This window comes from Podarcis gaigeae, assembly GCF_964106915.1.
Source record: "Podarcis gaigeae genome assembly, chromosome: 8".
NCBI lineage: Eukaryota > Metazoa > Chordata > Lepidosauria > Squamata > Lacertidae > Podarcis > Podarcis gaigeae.
In genome coordinates this window covers 1,298,874-1,317,275 of record NC_139684.1, presented here as the reverse complement: position 1 = coordinate 1,317,275, position 18,402 = coordinate 1,298,874, and the positions used below count along the sequence as shown (strand labels likewise).

At 51.1% G+C, this 18,402-nt stretch overlaps 2 protein-coding genes across 30 annotated transcripts in view; both read left to right on the top strand.

Moving 5' to 3' along the window:
- ANK1 (ankyrin 1) overlaps window positions 1-18,402 on the top strand; it is a 180,818-nt gene that overhangs the window by 159,918 nt on the left and 2,498 nt on the right. For 12 of the 29 annotated variants that reach the window (XM_083753138.1, XM_083753120.1, XM_083753140.1 and 9 more), the window contains 5 exons: window positions 4,518-4,907; window positions 5,003-5,075; window positions 6,730-6,979; window positions 9,758-9,841; window positions 12,802-12,969. In XM_083753138.1, the coding sequence (XP_083609264.1) occupies window positions 4,518-4,907; window positions 5,003-5,075; window positions 6,730-6,979; window positions 9,758-9,841; window positions 12,802-12,969 (965 nt within the window). Of the gene's footprint in view, window positions 1-4,517; window positions 4,915-5,002; window positions 5,076-6,729; window positions 6,980-8,827; window positions 9,449-9,757; window positions 9,842-12,801; window positions 12,970-13,252; window positions 13,391-18,402 lie in introns of those variants that run through there. The other 17 variants (XM_083753128.1, XM_083753125.1, XM_083753124.1 and 14 more) reach the window with 7 other exon arrangements.
- The window catches only part of LOC310851981 (putative CENPB DNA-binding domain-containing protein 1), a gene marked incomplete at its 3' end in the record, with an annotated part of 98,974 nt that continues 92,022 nt past the window's right edge, over window positions 11,451-18,402 (top strand). Inside the window, exon 1 of the mRNA XM_083754696.1 lies at window positions 11,451-11,454. The remainder of the gene's footprint in view (window positions 11,455-18,402) is intronic.

Here is an 18,402-nt window from a genome sequence, read left to right as displayed (position 1 = left end):
TTGTACTAGGATATGCATTTCTTGCACATTCCTTGGTTGGAGAACAGCCTTGGTAAAATAAGAGAGGTGTCCATTTCAGAGAATGCTTCTGTCTCCATTCCCATATTGTTTTGGAAATGGAATTTCTCCTCATCCTTCGTGGGTTTTGTGCACTGTGTGATTTTGGAGCAAACCTTCCCATTTTGGCTCAGCGAACCTATGCATGCTTAAGATGACACTGCAGAGGCACCAGCTTCCAAAGGAGAAGAGGGGGCAACATAATGCGCTGCATGATGTCGCACGTGTGACATCAGGACATCGGAGGAGCCGGGGTGGAGCCAAGTGCGGCAGCACCTTCAATGGCCACCGGCCAGGGGCTGCTTCCTCGCTTCTTCCCCTCCACTGCAGGACGAGGAGTTGGCCACTGAAGCCTCACCGTCTGTAGCCTCCTCTGCCACTTTTGAACATAGGGGAAACCCCTCCCAAAAAACATTGGGGGGCCCAAAAGGGCTTGGCCCCTAAGAGATGGGGTCCTTTTCACAGACCAAGCTGCCCATGTACTTCTGTACTTCTGAGGTGGCCCAAGAGCTCTTTCTTCCCTTCAACCCTTTAAATGCTTTGAGCTGGAGAAGGGAGCATGTCAGTGCCCGCTGGGTGCAAATGAGCCATCAGAAGGCCGGCACGTTGCATTTATTTACTCCATAAAATGGATGTACCACTGGGTTTTAAGGGGGGGGGGGGGACTCAAAGCAGTTTTTTTAAAAAAGCAATTCTATTTTAAATAGAAACAGTTTAAAATAGGTATCATTAGAAATTATTCAAAATCATTAAAATCATTCAAAACATAATTAAAATCAACAGTAGCTACAAATGCAGCTTCTACAGGTCTGGACAGGGTTGCAGAAGCCGAAAGGTTTTTAGCAGGCGCTGAAAATAATATGGCAAAAGTGTCTGCCTGATGTCAATAGGCAGGGAGTTGCAAAGTTTGGATGCTGGCAGATCAAAATATAGATTTCTTATGAATGCTGGACAGTGTGACTCCTTTTGATGCCTGAACAGGAAAATTCAAATCATCAAATTGTAGAGTTGGAAGGGACCACAAGGGTCATCTAATCTTACGCCCTGCAATGCAGGGATCTTTGCCCAACGCAGAGCTCAAACCATGACCCCAAGTTTAAGACGGAGCCATCCATGACACCCACCACCAGGCACACATATTTAAGGCACATGGGGCACAACTTACTGGGAATTTCCCTGCCGCATGCCCCATAGGAGCTGTGCCCCACAGATCCAGTTGCCTCCCCCTCTGCCACCTTTTGCAACGCTGAGTGACAGCAGGACCCCAAAAGAACAGCACCAAAAGTACTGTGGCAAAGAGGACTCTAGTCCACGGAAGCCTAGAAGAGCCCATGTGGTGTTCTGCAGCTACTTCAGCACACCTTAATTAAGGGGGGAGTCTTTAAAATGCCCCAAAACTCTTCGTTGGCTTTGGGCTACAGTGGAACATGTGAGCCAAAGCACCCTGTTTTCGGAGCTGGTAATTTTGCACTTGGGGACCTGATCCCGGAAGCATCTCCTGTCTGTGCACTTACCTGGCTTAGCAGCACTCATCCCGCTGAGTCCTTTTTCTTTCCGAGTGCAAAGTGTGGGAACATGTGGGAGAGTCGCTCTCCTCCACACCAAATTCCCAGAGAGAGGGAGGCATTGCAGGTGAAGCTGCTTTGAACCAACAGCAAAGGGGTAAGAGTATAATTACAGTAGCTAAGATCTTCAGGGAATGCTTTTGAGTTGCTTAGATTCTTTACAGCCGTTCTCCCCACTCCCTGAAGTACAAGACTGGTTGCAGCTACTCGGTGTTGAGAGAAGTTCCTTTTGCATATGGTCAGAGGCATATTTTCTCTACCTTTGAACCCCAGTCTCAAAAACCTGGTTCCCTCTCTGGCTTAAATGACAGTCATTTTGAAGAGAAATGAAAGTGAGGTTTGAAAGAGACTCTGCTTCCCACAGCATTTACACACATTTTATTTTGTCTGGCTGCTGCCTCTGATCAAACAGGTATTTAAACAATACCCAAACACTCATGTGGAGCTAAGTCAGTTAGTGGCATATTTGTTCCACAGGGCTTGACTGTTAAACCAGGCTGAGAACTGTAGCACTGAGAGGGGAAGATGACCCTGCTAATAACTCTTGGCTCCTTTAGCAAACTACAGCTCCCAGAATTATTTGAAGGAAGCCATGGCTGTTTAATGTGGTTGGTATCATAGTGCTTTCATAGAATCATGGAATCGTAGAGTTGGAAGGGACCCTGGGGGTCATCTAGTCCAACCGCCTGCAATGCAGGGATCTCAGCTAACGCATCCATGTCAGATGGCCATCCAGCCTCTGCTTAAAAACCTCCAAGGAAGGAGAGCCCGCAACCTTCCGAGGGAGACCGTTCCACTGTTGAACAGCTCTTACTGTCAGAAAGTTCCTCCTGGTGTTTAGTTGGGATCTCCTTTCTTCTAGCTTGAAGCCATAGGTTTGAGTCCTACCCTCCAGAGCGGGAGAAAACAAGCTTTCAGTGTATGGTATGAATGTGGCCTTAGTTGCACAACAGATTGTGCAATTTGTGGCACAGCAGGCTTCTGCTAGTGCAACTGTTGTCTTGAGTTCCTGTGTTGTGCAATAATAAAACTGACTCTTCCGCTTGTGCAAGAGACAATGTGCTGGTGGACAGAGGTCACTGGATAGAACCCTCAGTTTCCAGATGCAGGAGTGGGATAAATGTGTTCTCCTCTTTCAAATCACTTCCAACTCCCCCAAAGGGCAATTGTCAGTCTTCAGCTGTCTCTTCATACCCAGGGCCAAGATGGTGCTCTCTCTCATTCCATGTAGCCAAGCTTATTAAACTGACCGCTGAATCTTGCCACAACACTGGGGTTTGGACAGTAGCTTTCGCTGCATTTGAGGGGAGGGAGTTAGCATAGGGCTAGGGCTGCCATATTTCAAACAGTGAAAAGGTTTTAGCTTTTCTCTCTTTTTTTGAACATCGGCAAAAATGGCACTGCCGGCATGGTCTGCCATACGTCTGGATTGTCCAGGACGTTTTATTGATTTCCACCCACACACTGCAGCTGATGGCACACCATGGGGCTCTCTCACACATTCCATTCTCCAGGATCTTGGCACCACTCCCTCACTTGGTTTAATAGTAGGGCCGGCCCTGATTTCATCTGCCTTATAGGGTGAGGCCAATTCTTTGAAGCTGTGGGTTCTTGGAAAGGAGTGAGTGCCTCCCTTCACTTTCTGTGAACAGGAGAGAATCAAAAACCAAATGAAAGAAAACAGCTTTCAGTGAAACAAAACATATAGATAATCCCTAAGTCTTTAATATTAAAATGAATTTTTTTAGTAGACCAGCACATTTCAAGTCAAAAAACTATGCTTTGGAGAGTGACAGAAAGTGAAAGCAGTTCAAAAAATGAATGAAAGATTGTTTTCTATTTCATTGTTGCCTCTCATATATAAAGGCAATCAATATGTTTGATATATATAAAATAGGAGGGCATGTTGAGGTGCTACATTCTGGACTCTTTATGTTACTATTAAAGACTTGAAGGGAGTTTTCGTACATAAGGCATCAAGGTTTGATGTTTTATTGTGTTTTTAATATCCCATTGGAAGTCGCCCAGAGTGGCTGGGGAGGCCTGGCCAGATGGGCAGGGTTTAAGTAACAAATTATTATTATATTATCATTACAAGGTGTTTTGTCTTGTTTTGTTTCTAACTTCTGCTGAAATAGAATTTATAATGCAATTGCACAAAAAGGCTTGTTTGAGTTACAAGTCCCTCTCCTGATCTTCATGTTTGATACTGATGACTAATCAGTCATTTGCAAAAACTGAGCGAAGGAGAGAGAAAGGCATCAGTGCTACTTGAGCCTTATATACGGTAGTGCTTGGCTTGGTGACATTTGTTTCCTGATCAGGTTTTCTTTTTAACACTCCCCACTGCCCCATTTCCGCTCTCCTTTACGCCTGACAAGGGACCCTACATTATTCTCTGGGAAACCAGTGCTAGGGGGACCACCCCAGGAGGCAGCTGAGGGCAAGGGCTCCAGGGCCCACCAGAAACACGGCACGGTGCAGGGCAGGGCAGGGAACCTTTGGCCTGCCCAGCAAAGCTGGACTCCAACTCCCATCAGTCCCAGCCAACATCATGGCCAGAAGTCCAGGACGATGGGAACTGAAGCTCAGCAACATCTGGGAGGCTACAGGTTAAGACACGGGGCCTTCGCTTCCCGTTTCCATTTGAAATCTGCCATTTGGGTGGCAGCCCATCTTTGGGGGCGCTCTCTCCACCTGCGCACCCCCAATGGTTTAGCTGGCTTTGCTCACCGCCCCAATGGCTGTGTTCTCTTGGACCGATGCGCGTTGGGATGGAGACCTTTTGGCGCACAAAGTGTGCACCCCCCCTGCGTGCCCCGACGGCTAGAGGTTGCGTGTCCTGCCCTGCGCCCTGCAGCACCTTAGCCTGTCGCCCTCTGTCTGCCCATGCAGGTTATGCTTCGCTGCAGGACGAGCTGCTCTCCCCCGCCTCCCTGCATTACTCACTGCCTTCCCCGCTGCGCGCTGACCAGTACTGGAGCGAGGTGGCCGTCATGGATGCCGTCCCCATGGCCGCCAGCGAGCAGGACGCCCTCATGGAGATGTCCGACATGCAGGTGTGGTCCTCGGGGCTGACGCCCTCGCTGGTGACTGCCGAAGACTCCTCGCTGGAGTGCAGCAAGGCCGAGGACTCGGACGCCACGAGCGAAGGCCGGTTCCCGGGGCAGCTCCTGGAGGACGCGCATGGCCCCGACCCGCTGGGCTCCATGGACCTGGTGGAGGACGACACAGTGGACTCAGACGCCATGAATGGCCTGATGGACATGCTAGAGCAGGAGGAAGGTCAGAGGTCAGAGGGGAGGAGGCCAGACGGCGAGCGCCAGGGGGGCCTCTGGGCAGGAAGCCGGGTTCCCACACTAAAGTCTGTCTCGTTTCAGGCCAGCAGAGGGTGCAGGCCCGCATCACCGAGTCGCCTACTGTCAGTCGGGTCATCGACAAGGGCAAAGAGAGGTAATGCACTCCCCGCTTGCAGGGATGCCAGCCACGGGGAATGTCCCGTGTGAGTCTCTGGAGGCAGCAGCAGGATGGATGGCAGCCAGCAGACTGAGGTTGAACGTTTATGGGCGACAGGGGGCAGGCTGGTGTGGGGGACTCCCACACCTAAATGGGGTAACTGTGCCCCTGAAGGATCAAGTGCGCATTCTGACAGTCATTTTGGACTCACGGCTGTCCATGGAGGTGCAGGTCAATTCTGTGTCCAGGGCAGCTGTCTGCCAGCTCCATCTGGTATGCAGGCTGAGATCCTACATGCCCACAGACTGTCACCGGAGTGGTTCATTCTCTGGCTATCTCCCACTTAGACTACTACAATGCACTCTACATGGGGCTACCTTTGAAGGTGACTCAGAAGCTACAACTAATCCAGAATGTGGCAGCTAAACTGGTGACTGGGAGTTGCCATCGGGACCATATAACAGTGGTCCTAAAGGAGCTATACTGGCTCCCAGTATGTTTCTCAGGACAGTTCAAACTGTTGGTGCTGACCTTTAAAGCCCTAAACAGCCTTGGCCCTGTATACTTGAAGGAGCATCTCCACCCCCTTCACTCAGGCCGGACACACTGAGGTCCAGCCCTGAGGGCCTTCTGGCAGTTCTCTCATTGCAAGAAATGAGGTTACAGAGAACCAGGCACAGGGCCTTCTCGGTAGTGGCGCCTGCCCTGTAGAACAGCCTCCCTTCAGATGTCATGGAGATAAACAACTATTTGACTTTTAGAAGACATCTGAAAGCAACCCTGTATTGGCTGTATTTTTAATGATTGATGTTTAATTATGCTTTTTTATGTGTTGGAAGCTGTTCAAAGTGGCTGGGGCAACCCTATCACATGGGCTGGATACAAATAATAAATGTATTGTTTTTATTATTTTCTTGTCTCTAGCTCAGTGTTGCATGCCTTGCATGTAGGTGACCCTAGGTTCAATTACCTGTATCTCCCCTCAAAACACACCTTGCCTAACACAGGAAAGGCCTGGAGATCTGCTGCCAGTCAGAGGAGACCAGAGGCTGTTAGATACATGGGCACCACTGGATTTTTGAACTTTACTCTGGGTGCCAACCCATCTGGTCACTCCTTTGCTAACGGGAACCCATTGGGTGCCAGCTGAAATCTCCAGGCTAGTTTGAAAGGCCCCCTGCATAGAGAGCATTGCAGCAGTCACTCCAAGCAAGGGGTTACTAGGATATGAGAGACAGGAATCACCCCTCTGTTCTGCAGATTATTTGTCCTTTACTGTGTGCGTGCATTGGGGGGCAGGCTCAGGAATGGGGTCCATTCTGCAGTTAAATGTGGCCTGTGGTGCTGGGCATAGCTGTCTGCGTAGACAGTACTGCGCCAGGTGAACCAATCAAAGCACAGGGTTTGTTTGGAGTGAATCACACAGTGTTTGATTTTTAGGTGTTAACTACGAACCCTGGTTGGGTGTATCAATTACTCGGTTTGGGTGGATAGTACAAAATGTGGGGTTCACAGAACAGTTTAGGGATGATCCCATAAAGCTGTCTTGACTCCGTATGAGGCAGCCCTGTGCTTCGCCTCCCTTGGCTTGCCTGCATTTCCACGTGAGCAGAGCTGGTGAGCCTGTGCTGCTTCTCTCCTTGCTCCCTAGGCTGGGCAACTGGGCCGTGGAGAGCACCTTCATCTCCAGTCTGTCGGACCTGCCCAAGGGGGTGTCCTTGAGCCCCCCGGCGCTGCGGCAGTCGGTGCCCTACAGAGTGCGGGGCCGGGAGAGGGAGAGGCCGGATCACACCCGGATGGACTCCTCGGAGGAGAGGGAATGGGGGCTCCAGCCTGGGAGGCGGCAGGGCCTGGCTAAGTGGCTGGAGGAAGCTGACAGCAGCATATTTCGACAAACACAGGTAGGAGAGTGCAACATTCCCTTGCGATTCTCATCCAGACAAAGCAACCCCTGATCAGTCCCTAGAGGCAAAAGAATAAACAAAGTCAAGGCACTAGATAAGCATCGTGGGTGGGATTCACCAAAGGAGCTCCACCCTCACCAGCCCTGCGTAAGGACTTCCACTTGCACAACGGAAAATGGGCTGGGGGGGGGATGGGAGAACCCTCAGAACAACATGTGGAAGAAACATCACAGCATGAGATTAAATTTCACCTCATGTATATCTGTAGCACAGATATGAAAAGATTTTAAAGCTTTACAAAAAAAACAAGGCTATAGAAGAATATTTAAACTATATACACTGCTGAAATGCAGGCACTCTAGGGAATATTGCATCAGTGTATTCTGAAATATCTATCTTTGCTGACGGAATGCATCGTTCAAATGCTGGTGGCACTGGAGCCATGAAATGTAAAGATACAACACACCCAAAGCTTGATATCCTGAAGGTGAAGGCTGACTTAATTTATTCTTTTGCATCTTTCACAGTCCCCATCCCCACCTACGAGCCCAAGCGCAGGGACCTAGAGCAAGGTGGGGGATGGAACAGGAAATAAGGAACTTGCCTTCTGCAGAGGCAGACTATGGATTCCCCCAGCCCAGCATTGTCTTCTCTGAAAGGCAGCAGCTCTCCAGAGGGTTGCAAGCAGGGAGTCTCTCCCAGCTCTACCTGGAGATGGTGGGGTGGAACCTGGGATTTCTGCGTGCAACAGATGTTCTGCCGTGGAACTGCAGGAGGTGTAGCCCTTTGTCTCTGTGTTCCCTTCCCTCCACACGTGGAAGGGAAAGGAAGGGTTTCAGCCGCCCTGAGCCAGGCCTTGGTGGCAGGGTATAAATTATTATTATTATTATTATTATTATTATTATTATTATTTTAGGGAGGAGGATTTGCACATCCAAGGACTCACTGAGATGGACAGAAATAAGGGGGGGTTATTTTTAAAAAATCAAATTTGACACATCACTAAATCATTTTTAAAATGAAACAAAACATTGTTGATAAGATTTCACCCATCAGGTGTGTCAAGCGGTGAGAGATTCCCCTGACAGGTACAGTATTTCACTGCACCCATTAAAACCATGCTGTCTCTTGGGGGGGGGCAGCAGAGTAACACTGCAGTCTCTAGTTGTAGCAGGGAAGCAAAAAACCAGGCCTCCTTTCCTGGGTTGTTGTAAGAACTGGTCCAGCAAAGTGGCTCAGTTCACGCATCCAGCATGCTCTTCGTGCTTTAGCTCAGTATTTCTTACCCAGTGAAGCAGACGCATATCATTGCAGGCCCTTGGCTGGGTAGGTGGGTGGGGGACCAAGGCTGCAGAAATCTTCTGCCAAGATTTAGCTGTTGGGATCCAGAGAGAACTATTTCAGGGGGCTTCAGCATCACTTGAGTTGCCTGCCGACACTCTGCTGGATGTTTGGCTTCCAATTTGTTTCACTTGTTGCTTCTTATTTGATATGGTAGTGATAGTTTTTAGCTTTTGCCAGCAGCTTTGGGGGAGATGCCTTTGGCTAAAAAAAGGTGTGTGTGTGCGTATGTCAGCTAAATGAGAAGGTTGCTCTGCTGACATTTGCACTCCTGTGCAGAAGAAGCTCATTTGCCCCCCCCTCTTGCTTGGGGGAGGGGGCTGGCCCAGCAGCCATGTTCAGCCTCTCTGCTCTATTTATATCCTAGCCAGCCGGCCTCTTCATTGCTTCCTAATTGGGTAGCGCCTGGTTCTCATCCAGAGCCAGGTATGGAGGGGCCAGAAATAGAACTGCCCAGGATGCCAGAGAAATAGAACTGCCCGGGGGGGGGGGGCTCCTTTGCAAGACATAGGTGCACAGCCCTCTCCTAGGTGGCTCAGGCAAAGCGTGCTTCTCGGCTCTTCGTGCCCAGGGGCACCAGGAGACACCAGGCTGGATTGCAGGCTGGGGCAGGCCTCGTGCCACCTCCTTGCCCTGCCTGGGCTTTGGCAGAGCACTGGGTGACGTTGACAAGTCCCCCCCCCAAAGGAGGGGGCAGGGAGGGTTGACCAGAGCCTCCAAACAGCTGGTCGGGGGAGGCTAAAATTACAGCAGCTTTCCTACCCAGCCCGGCCCCTACCCGCTTCCCAGTCGTGAGCCAGAGGCTGCTCCTGCCAGTAGCCTGGGCAGTGCCCTCATGCCATGAGGGAAGGCCAGCGTTAGGCTCTGGGCTGGCTGGGGTGGGGTGGGGCGGGAGGTGGCAGCACCATGTGGGGCTTCCTGACCCAGCTGCTCATCAGCCTGGTGCTGCTTGGCTTTTTCCTGGTCAGCTGCCAGAACCTGCTGCACATTGCCCAGGGCTCCTTCCGCTTTATGCTGAAGCACATCCACCAGGAGCTGGACAAGGAGCTGGGCGAGAGCGAGGGGCTGAGTGATGATGAGGAGCCCGTCTCCACACGGGTGGTGCGCCGGCGAGTCATTGTCCAGGTAGCTGGCCGGAGGAGGCTTCCCCAAGACTGGCCGGGCCGGTGCCCACCAACCTGCCCTGGATGGCCCTCAGGGACGCCGTGCCAGGCTTCACTCACTGGTAGTGTGGCGGAAGGGCGCCAGGGACCAGGGCAGGGCCTGGAGCGAGAGGAAGAGCGCTGGCTTTGCCCCAAGAGCTGACTTTCTTTGAACCCCCCGTGGGGCTTCGAGAGGACGTCCGCTGCTCTGTGGCAGTTCTGGGAGGGGGAAGGACTTTGTGGTCCCATAGCCATCTTGCTCACTCTCCTTTCTGCTTTCCCAACCCTCCAGGGGAATGAAGCGCTGGATATTCCAGGGGAACAAGTGACCGAGGAGCAATTTACAGATGAGCAGGGCAACATGGTCACAAAGAAGGTGAGTGGCCTGCCAGGGGGAGACGGAGGGCAGAGCAGGAGGCGGCAACTGGGCCAGTCGGCCCCCGGCTCCCCGAGAAGCCCTTCCTCCCCCTCACGCTAGAATCCTGCTGGGCTCCTGCGCCTCCAGCCTCTTTTCCTTTGTGCCAGAGTTTTGCTCTTCACATTGCCTGCTTGCGTTCAGTGTGACACACTTGGACTTTATCGCAGAGTGTGCTGGCAGGAACCCTGACAGATAGGCTTGGTTGTTTGATGGGGTCTCACTAGCAGTAGTTGTAGAAATTTCTGTCAGGACTACCCAGCCCAAGAGAGTTTGTGTTGGGGTTTTCTTTTGTGGGGGGTGGCTTCTAGTATGCGCATGCGGGGGGGGGGAGGGAGGGTGACCTTAGTTTGCTCTGTAGGATGCAGCTTGACTGACTTGCTTGAGTCATATTCTGACTCATGGTCTGAATTTTGAGGGTAAATTGGGGTGGATGTGGAAATAAGGTTGGGTGATGGAATTAGCCTGTGGGTCAATTCCTGATCGTGATTCTCCACCTGCTTCACTAGCAGCAGCTGATGATGATGATTGCAAAAGATCTAATTATAGGGGTCCTTGTGTGTGTAAGAGAGAGAAACTCTGGTCATCCAAGGGAATGTGTGTCGGAGCACTGAGATGAGATGGGAACTGTTCTGATCTTGCCAGTCTGACTTGGCTTCAGCCACACTGGCCTTTGCTCCCTGCAAACCTTGTTGTGGGAATTTCATGCAGGAGCTGAATGAAGAGGGAGGTGAATGACCTGCCACAGCACTGGGTGGGAGAGTGAGCTTGTAGCTTCCTGCAAGGTCCTAAAAATACCAGTTGATCTAAATCGGGCGCAGGGCCAGCACCAGGTGCTGGGAGGTAGGCAGGGGTCAATGCTGAGCGGGGAGAACGAGAAGGTATCTGAAGAAGTGTGCATGCACATGAAAGCTCATACAAATAACAAACTTAGTTGGTCTCTAGGGTGCTATTGCTATTTTGTTTTGACTACGGCAGACCAACACGGCTACCTACCGATAACAGGGAGAAGGAGAAACCCAAAGGGTGTAGGACTTCTTTTGCTGAATTCCTCGCTCCCTTGTCTTGTGGGGAGGGTGGCCAGATGCAGAAGAGGGGAGGGCCTCCTGTGCCTTTGGGTGGGGTTGTGCAGAGCAAGGAATGTCAGCCCGTGTCGCATGTCATGCAAGATACGCCTCCTGAGACTAACATTCCGTCCTCCAGGCAATTGTCTTCTTTTGCCACCTGGAGAGAGGGGAGATCGCATTGCGCAGTTCTTAGCAATGGTTATTATTATTATTATTAACTAAATTTGTATACCGCCCTCTACCCGCAGGTCTCAGGGCAGTTACAACATAAATGTGATTATGATGTTGAAGATGATTATTTAATACAGCACTATCAATGCACATTGCACTTTACTGAGTTGCAACGGCAGAAAGAAACATTTCTGCCCAAAGGACTTTGCAATCTACTGTATTTTTCACTCTATAGGACACACCGGATCATAGGGCGCACAGGACCCCCACGCACAGGGGGAGAACAGGAAAAAAATAATTCTCCCCCTCTCTGCTCAGCGCCCCTTCAGTGGAGCGGTAGGAGAAATGGAGCCCCTTCTGCTGCGCTCCGAAGGCTGGTGGATAGCTGCCTGAAGCCCCCGGAGCGGAGCGGGAGTTCCCTGCGCTCCAGGGGCTTCAGTGAAAGCAACACGAAGCCTCCGGAGCACGGGGGGAGCTCTCCCTCTACACTTCGGAGGCTTCGCATTGCTATCACTGAAGCCAAGGAGCCTGCATTTGCTCCATAGGACGCACACACATTTCCCCTTAATTTTTGGAGGGAGGAAAGTGCATCCTATAGAGCAAAAAATACGGTAAGTCAGCCTTCCTCAACCCTGTGCCATCCAAACCTTTGGGACTCCCGACTGTCATCAGCCACGGCCAGCACAGCCAATGGTCAGGGTTGTGGTTCAGAACATCTGGAGGGCACCAGGTTGGGGAAATCTGAGTGTAGTAGCTCATGCTGCCATCCTAGTTATCCTTCTTCCAACATTAAATCTCCCTGCACTCAGTGGGAATGACTCCCAGGCAAGGGCACATAGGCCCCAGGGTCTGAGCTATGAACCAGGATGTCCCTAGGATGTCAAATATCTCCTTTCCCCCAAACCCAGCAGGTGATCTTAAGCAAATGGCTGGCTCTCACCTGGACACCAGATGCTGGCCTGCCTTATAGGGGCATCGTAAGGCAGCCTTCACCAACCTGGTGCCCTCCAGATGTTTTGCACTGCAATTTCCAGCAGCCTCAGCCCGCAGGGATTGATGCATGCATGGACCAGAGCTGTTCATGCAGTCAGCCTCCTTTCTTTATTCTCAGAACAACCTCGTGAGGTAGGTTAGGAAGAGAGAGAGAGGCTGGTCCAACATCACCCAATAAGGATTTGAGGCTGAGCAGATATATCTCCCTTGTCAGAGCCCAGCCTTCCTCGACCTGGTGCTCTCCAAATGTTTTGGACTACAACTCTCATTAGCCACAGCCATATAATACTGGAGCTGGTGGGAATTGTAGTCCTAGAGCACCAGGTTGAGAAAGGCAGCTGTACACATTCTTGCAAGATAATGTCTTTATGCCTTAGTTCACAGAGGGAAACATGATGCCCTCATGGTCTTTCAACATTACAAAGGTGTCTGTGAGTGATGAATAGGTATTACTGCTATAAAATTAAATTTGGAGGTAGTGGAGTTTGTTTCATATGGGCAAATGGGGCCCTGCCGCACCATTTGGGGCAGGTCCAGGCTCCAGAACAAGAGATCAAGGGCTGTGCCTCGCAGGAAGGCACTCCAGGCATCCGGGGCTGGAAGGGAGAGCGGGCAGGCTTTCCGAGGGCTGGTGGGCATCACTTGAGGCAGCAGGAGACTGTCTAAAAGTGCTGCACTTAATTTTTGCAGATTATCCGGAAGGTGGTGCGGCGGCTGGAAACGGACGGGACAGGCGACGCACGGCAGCACGAAGAGGTGATTATGGAAGGCTCCCTGCAGGAGCCTTATGCGCTGGAAGCCCAGGCTGGCCGCTTCCTGGCCCATGCCCCTTGGCAGCAGGAGAGTGCAGGCAGCAAGGTACCCAAGCCCCACGGGCCTCCCAGCCCCAGGGCTCCAGCTGCGTCCTCCTCTCTGTCGTCTGTCCCCTGCTCTTTCTCTCCCCCCCCTCGCCCTTGCCTGGCGCAGCAGGACCCTCTCCTTCTGCCCATGCCAGGCACTTTGCTGCAGGAGTCCCCTGCTGCCATCTGACTCTCCTTCTCCTTGTGTCTCTCCGTCCGTCCGTCCGTCCGTCTGCCACCCCCCTCATGGGTTTCTCTGTGACCGTTTGCCGCTTTCCTGTCTCTCGCTGCCGTTTGCCCAGGAGGAGGCTCAAGGGAGTGTCTCAAGATCGGAGCTTCTCGGGGGCAGGATGGGGGCTCAGATAGTGAAACGAGCCAGCCTGAAAAGGGGGAAGCAGTGACACCCCTCACCCCCCACCCCTCGAGTGGCCTCTTTGGAGGTAAACACCCCTTTGTTCTTACTAGCTGGGGGGGGGGGGCGCGGTGGCCGTGTGTCAACTGTGGTAGGACCTAGCAGTTTCCCTTGGAGTCCCTCTCCTTTGCCTGTACAGTGGTACCTCGGTTTAAGAACAGTCTGGTTTACGAACGATTTGGTTTACGAACTCCGCAAAACCGGAAATAGTGTCTTGGTTTGAGAACTTCACCTCGGTCTAAGAACGGAAGCCGAATGGTGGAAGGTGGAAGGGCACCAGCGGCAGGAGGCCTCATTCGGGAAAGCACGCCTTGGTTTAAGAACTGTTTTGGTTTAAGAACGGACTTCTGGAACGGATTAAGTTCGTAAACCGAGGTAACACTGTATATTATTATTATTATTATTATTATTATTATTATTATTTCAACTTGTATCCCACCCTTCCAAAGGAGCCCAGGGCAACAAACACATTAACACTAATAACAAATTTCAAAGAATTATAAGCAGAGTTGTTGTTTTTTTTAAAGAAAAGGCCTTTCAGCTATCAAATCCCTGGAATGTTTTTGATTCCTCCGGAAAGTTAATGAGTTTCTGGGCCCAATTCCAAGTACTGGTACTGACTGATAAAGCCGCGCACAACTCAGGACCTCAACACCTTAAGACCTTCTTCTTCCCATACAAACCAACCTGGACCCTGCGCTTGTCAGCCAAGACCCTCCTTCGTGTGCCCCTCCATGTGAGGCCCAGAGGGTGGCAACAAGAGAACGGGCCTTTTCTGCAGTGGCTCCCCATTTGTGGAAAGCTCTCCCCAGGGAGGCTTGCCTGGTGCCATAATTGTATGTCTTTAGGCACCAGGCAAACTCTTCTCCCAGGCCTTCAGCCATTAAACTGTTGCTGTGGGGGTTTTTTGTGATTGCTTTATTTTACTATTTTTATTATGCTATGTAAATTCTCTTTTTAAATGTTGTACACCGCCCTGGGATCTTTGGATATAGGGCAGTATATATAATGAAATAATAATAATAGGGACGCTGGTGGCGCTGTGGGTTAAATCACAGAGCCTCGGGCTTCCCGATCAGAAGGTTAGTGGTTCTAATCCCCGTGATGGGGTGAGCTCCCATTGCTTGGTCCCTGCTCTTGTCCACCTAGCAGTTTGAAAGCACAAAGTACAAGTAGATAAAAAGGCACCGCTCCGGCGGGAAGGTAAACGGCGTTTCCGTGCGCTGCTCTGGTTCACCAGAAGTGGCTTAGTCATGCTGGCCACATGACCTGGAAGCTGTACGCCAGCTGCCTCAGCCTATAGAGTGAGATGAGCACTGCAACCCCAGAGTCATCCATGACTGGACCTAACGGTCAGGGGTCCCTTTACCTTTACCTAATAATAATAATAATAATGGCTGCACTTCAGCAGGGAGCACATTCTGCAAATGGAAAACCACCACTAAGAAAGCCCTGTCTGTCTTGGGTCAGCACCAACCAGGCAGCCCCACCACCCTGGCCTCAGCTGCCAATTGTAGGACCTGAGACGGTTGATACTGACAAAGGTGCTCTGTTAGGTCCTCAGACCCCAAGCCATTTAGGGCTTTATAGGCCAGTATAAAACATTGATTGGCCCCACTGAGCCACCCCACTTAGCAGCCCAGCAGCCACATTATGCACTGGCTACCACCTCAACGCCATCTTCAGGGGCAGCCCTGAACACATCCATCTAGGACTCCACAAGGGGCAGGCCCATCCTCTGTTCTGGACATGTGACGTGGGTGTTAAAATAGGAGTCTCAAAGCACCTTCAGGGCCTCTTGGGGGTCCACAGCTGCTTTGGTCTTCAAACAGTCCTACTAGCCTGCCATCTTTTAGTGCTGGTCTATTCAGAGGATAGCAGCTTGCATTTCCAAGCAAATGTTGCCTCTTAGCCTCTTCTGTCTAGCAAGCTGGTGGAGAAGGGGCAGAGTCATCTGTCTCTTCTGTGTCAGCCTGCACAGAATTCCTTATCATCCATGCTGGCCTTTGTTCAGCCACATCAGTCCCAGCCAGCATGGGCCATCGTCAGAAAGAATTGGAGTTGTAGTCCAACAACATCTGGAGAGCACCAGCTTGACACAATCTGACACAGCCCATCAGCCTCAGTGGCTGCCTGAGCCTTTTCTCTTTTAACCGGAGAGGCCAGTGATGGAACTTGGGATGGTTTGCATGCATAGCATTTTCTCTAACATAAAAAGAGAGGAAGGGCTGCTGGATGAGGCCACTGGCCCCTCTAGTCCAGCACCTGCGTCTGGCCAGATGCCAGTGGGAAAGCCATACGCAGGTTCTGAGCTCAAGAGCACTCTCCCTTCCTGCCGTTTCCAGCACAGAATGCAGATCATTGCCTTAGAATCATAGAATTGAAGAGTTGGGAGGGACACCAAGGGACATCTAGTCCAACCCCCAGCATAGCCCACTCCTTCATGAGTTTTCCCAATCCTCTTATCAAGCCATCCAAGTTGGTGGCCATCCCTGCCGCCTGTGGGAGGGAGCTCCACCATTCAGCTAAGCACTGCCGTAAAAAGGACTTTTTTGTCCATCCTAAATCTTCCAGCATTCAGTGTCATTGACTGCCCATGAGTTCTTGTACTGTGTGTGTGAGAGAGAAACTTTTCCATGCCATGCATAATTATAAACTGCTATCCTGCCGCCCCTTCCTCGCCTTTTTCTCCTTAGCCTTAGCCTTCTCCCTTCCCGACACAAAGGAGTGCCTGCAAAGCGCTTCTGTGCTACTCTTGAGGGTCTGGTGGCACCAGAATCCTCATCCTGCTCTTCTGTGCGGAAGAGGTGGCATTCTTGAGAAAAGCAGGGGTGCCCTTCACTCTGTGCACACAGAAGATTTGATTTTAGGGAGTGTCAGAGTAGAGAACAAGCCTCCCATAACAGATCCCTCCATAAACCCGTTCTGGGTAAACCTCCTGGCTGGCAAGCCCAGAGCAGTGATTCGTGCCAAAATTCATACCATTTCAGCCAAGCCGCCCCCACCTGCCCTATGCCTAAGCTCATATATGCCATCACATGGGATGACAGGTGAAAACCTCTCTCAGCCGAAAGGGAGTCTGCAGACACCACCAATCAGTTGATTGGAGGATCCTGCAAAGGGCTGCAAGAGGAGCCTCACAAGAGTAGGCAATCAGCTGCCTTTTGGGAGCCTGGCAAAGGAGGGAGGACCAAAGGTCACCTGACCTCCATTGGCAGGCAGCAGCCCTGCCCACCCGTCCATCTCCTTTTGGGGAAATCTTGATCCAGTTCACCTGCCAGATCTAGTCCCTCTCCCTGATGTATGGGGGTGTATGTGTGTATGTATACTTATAGAATCATAGAATAGTAGAGTTGGAAGGGACCCCAAGGGTCATCAAGGCAGGAGTCTCAACTAAAGCATCCATGACAATCTTTCTGACTGTTCACAACTTGCCAAAGGTACAGCCTCTGTGTCTTATAATAATAATAATAATAATAATAATAATAATAATAATAATAATAATAATAATAGTCAAGTTTGGCAGAGGTACATTTTTCCTACTCTGATGGGAGAAGCCATATCTGCCAAAGCTCCTTCCTTTATACAAGGGCTGAAAGTGTGAGCCTTCAGCCTTCATGCAATCTGGCAATCCTTGGAAGGGCCTGGTTAGCAACATCTGTGGCAGGACTGACCTGTGGCTCCTTCCAGTCTCTGATGCAACAGAAGCTACATCAGTTGAGCTTCTGCCTGCTGAACAGATCTGAAGGCTGCCAGGAGTGGGGGAGCAGCCCTTGGTTCCTGGGCCTTGCTTGGTTGGGCAGAAGGGCAGAGCAAGAGGGGGAAATGTTCCCGAGGCGTGTAGCACTATAGTGAGAGAAGCTTCAGCCACCCAAATTCTCCCTTTCCACTTGCTTTTCAAGCTGCCAATCCTCCTAGATGTGTTTGGGAGTCCCTGTTCTCCCTGGGCCTGTCTGTGCCTGCTTGTGTCACTGTCTCTCTGCGTTGTTCTCACAGCTGCTTCCTTCTGCCCTGCTGGGAGCCCAAAGTCTGTGCCCTTAAACAGGGCTTGTCCTGAGCAGCACAAGGCTTAGTTCTTGTCTGCCTTGGGGGGGGGGGTAGGAACAGGAAGGCCTCCTCTTGCCTTGAGTGCTGTCGCCATCCGTCACTATAGAGTCATAGAGCCATAGAACTGAAGAGTTAGAAGGGTCCTCTAATCCAGCCCCCTGCAAAGGAAGAGAGAGAGAGCATCTTTTGCATGCTCAGATGGCACTGCTCTCACCTGGAAAAACCTGAATTTCAGCAGAGGTTGTTGGACTACAGCTGACAACATCCCTGGCCACTGGTAATGTTCCATGAGGCTGGTAGCATAGGAGCCAACTCGTAGGGGGTGAGGTCCCTTCAGCCCCCGCCCCTGTAAAATATTTGGGGGGGCTGGACCCCCCCAGGCTGGTAGGCATTGCCATTCAAATGGTGTGCATGCACTACATCTTGTGATTGATTATGCAGGATGGGGCTTCCCTGCACACACAGCCCACCTGCAATATTTTATTCCACTTGGCACCCTTGGCTGGTAGGAGCTGGACTCCCACAACATCTGGAGGGCCACAGGATTTGCAGAAGTATAGGAAGTCTCCATGGAAAGTGCAGTGATCGTTAAGGACTAGAAACTTGGCATCCAGGAGCAGTTTCTCCTTTTTGCAGTTGTATGATAATAAGAAATGCCAGTGCATGAATTATAAGAGAGTAGGGAAACCCCTTAAGGAAATCCACAGGCCTTACCCTCTGACCAATTTTAGCCGAATTGTGCCCCCTGCTGGCGTTATTGTAACAATAGCTGGGAGGCTGGGCCCCAAGCCTGGAGTACTGAGCGTCCAAAGAGCTTTCTCTAAGTCAGACTGGCTCCTCTTCAGATTCATCAGATGCGTAGCTCAAATAAGAACTTCCAAACTTCACGTAAATTTGACGACAAGGTGAGGGTATTTCTAGAAGGAATTAAAGTTTGCCTTCTTTGGAAGCCTTTGCAGAAAACCTTCACGTTTCCCTTGAGCCTTGTTTTAG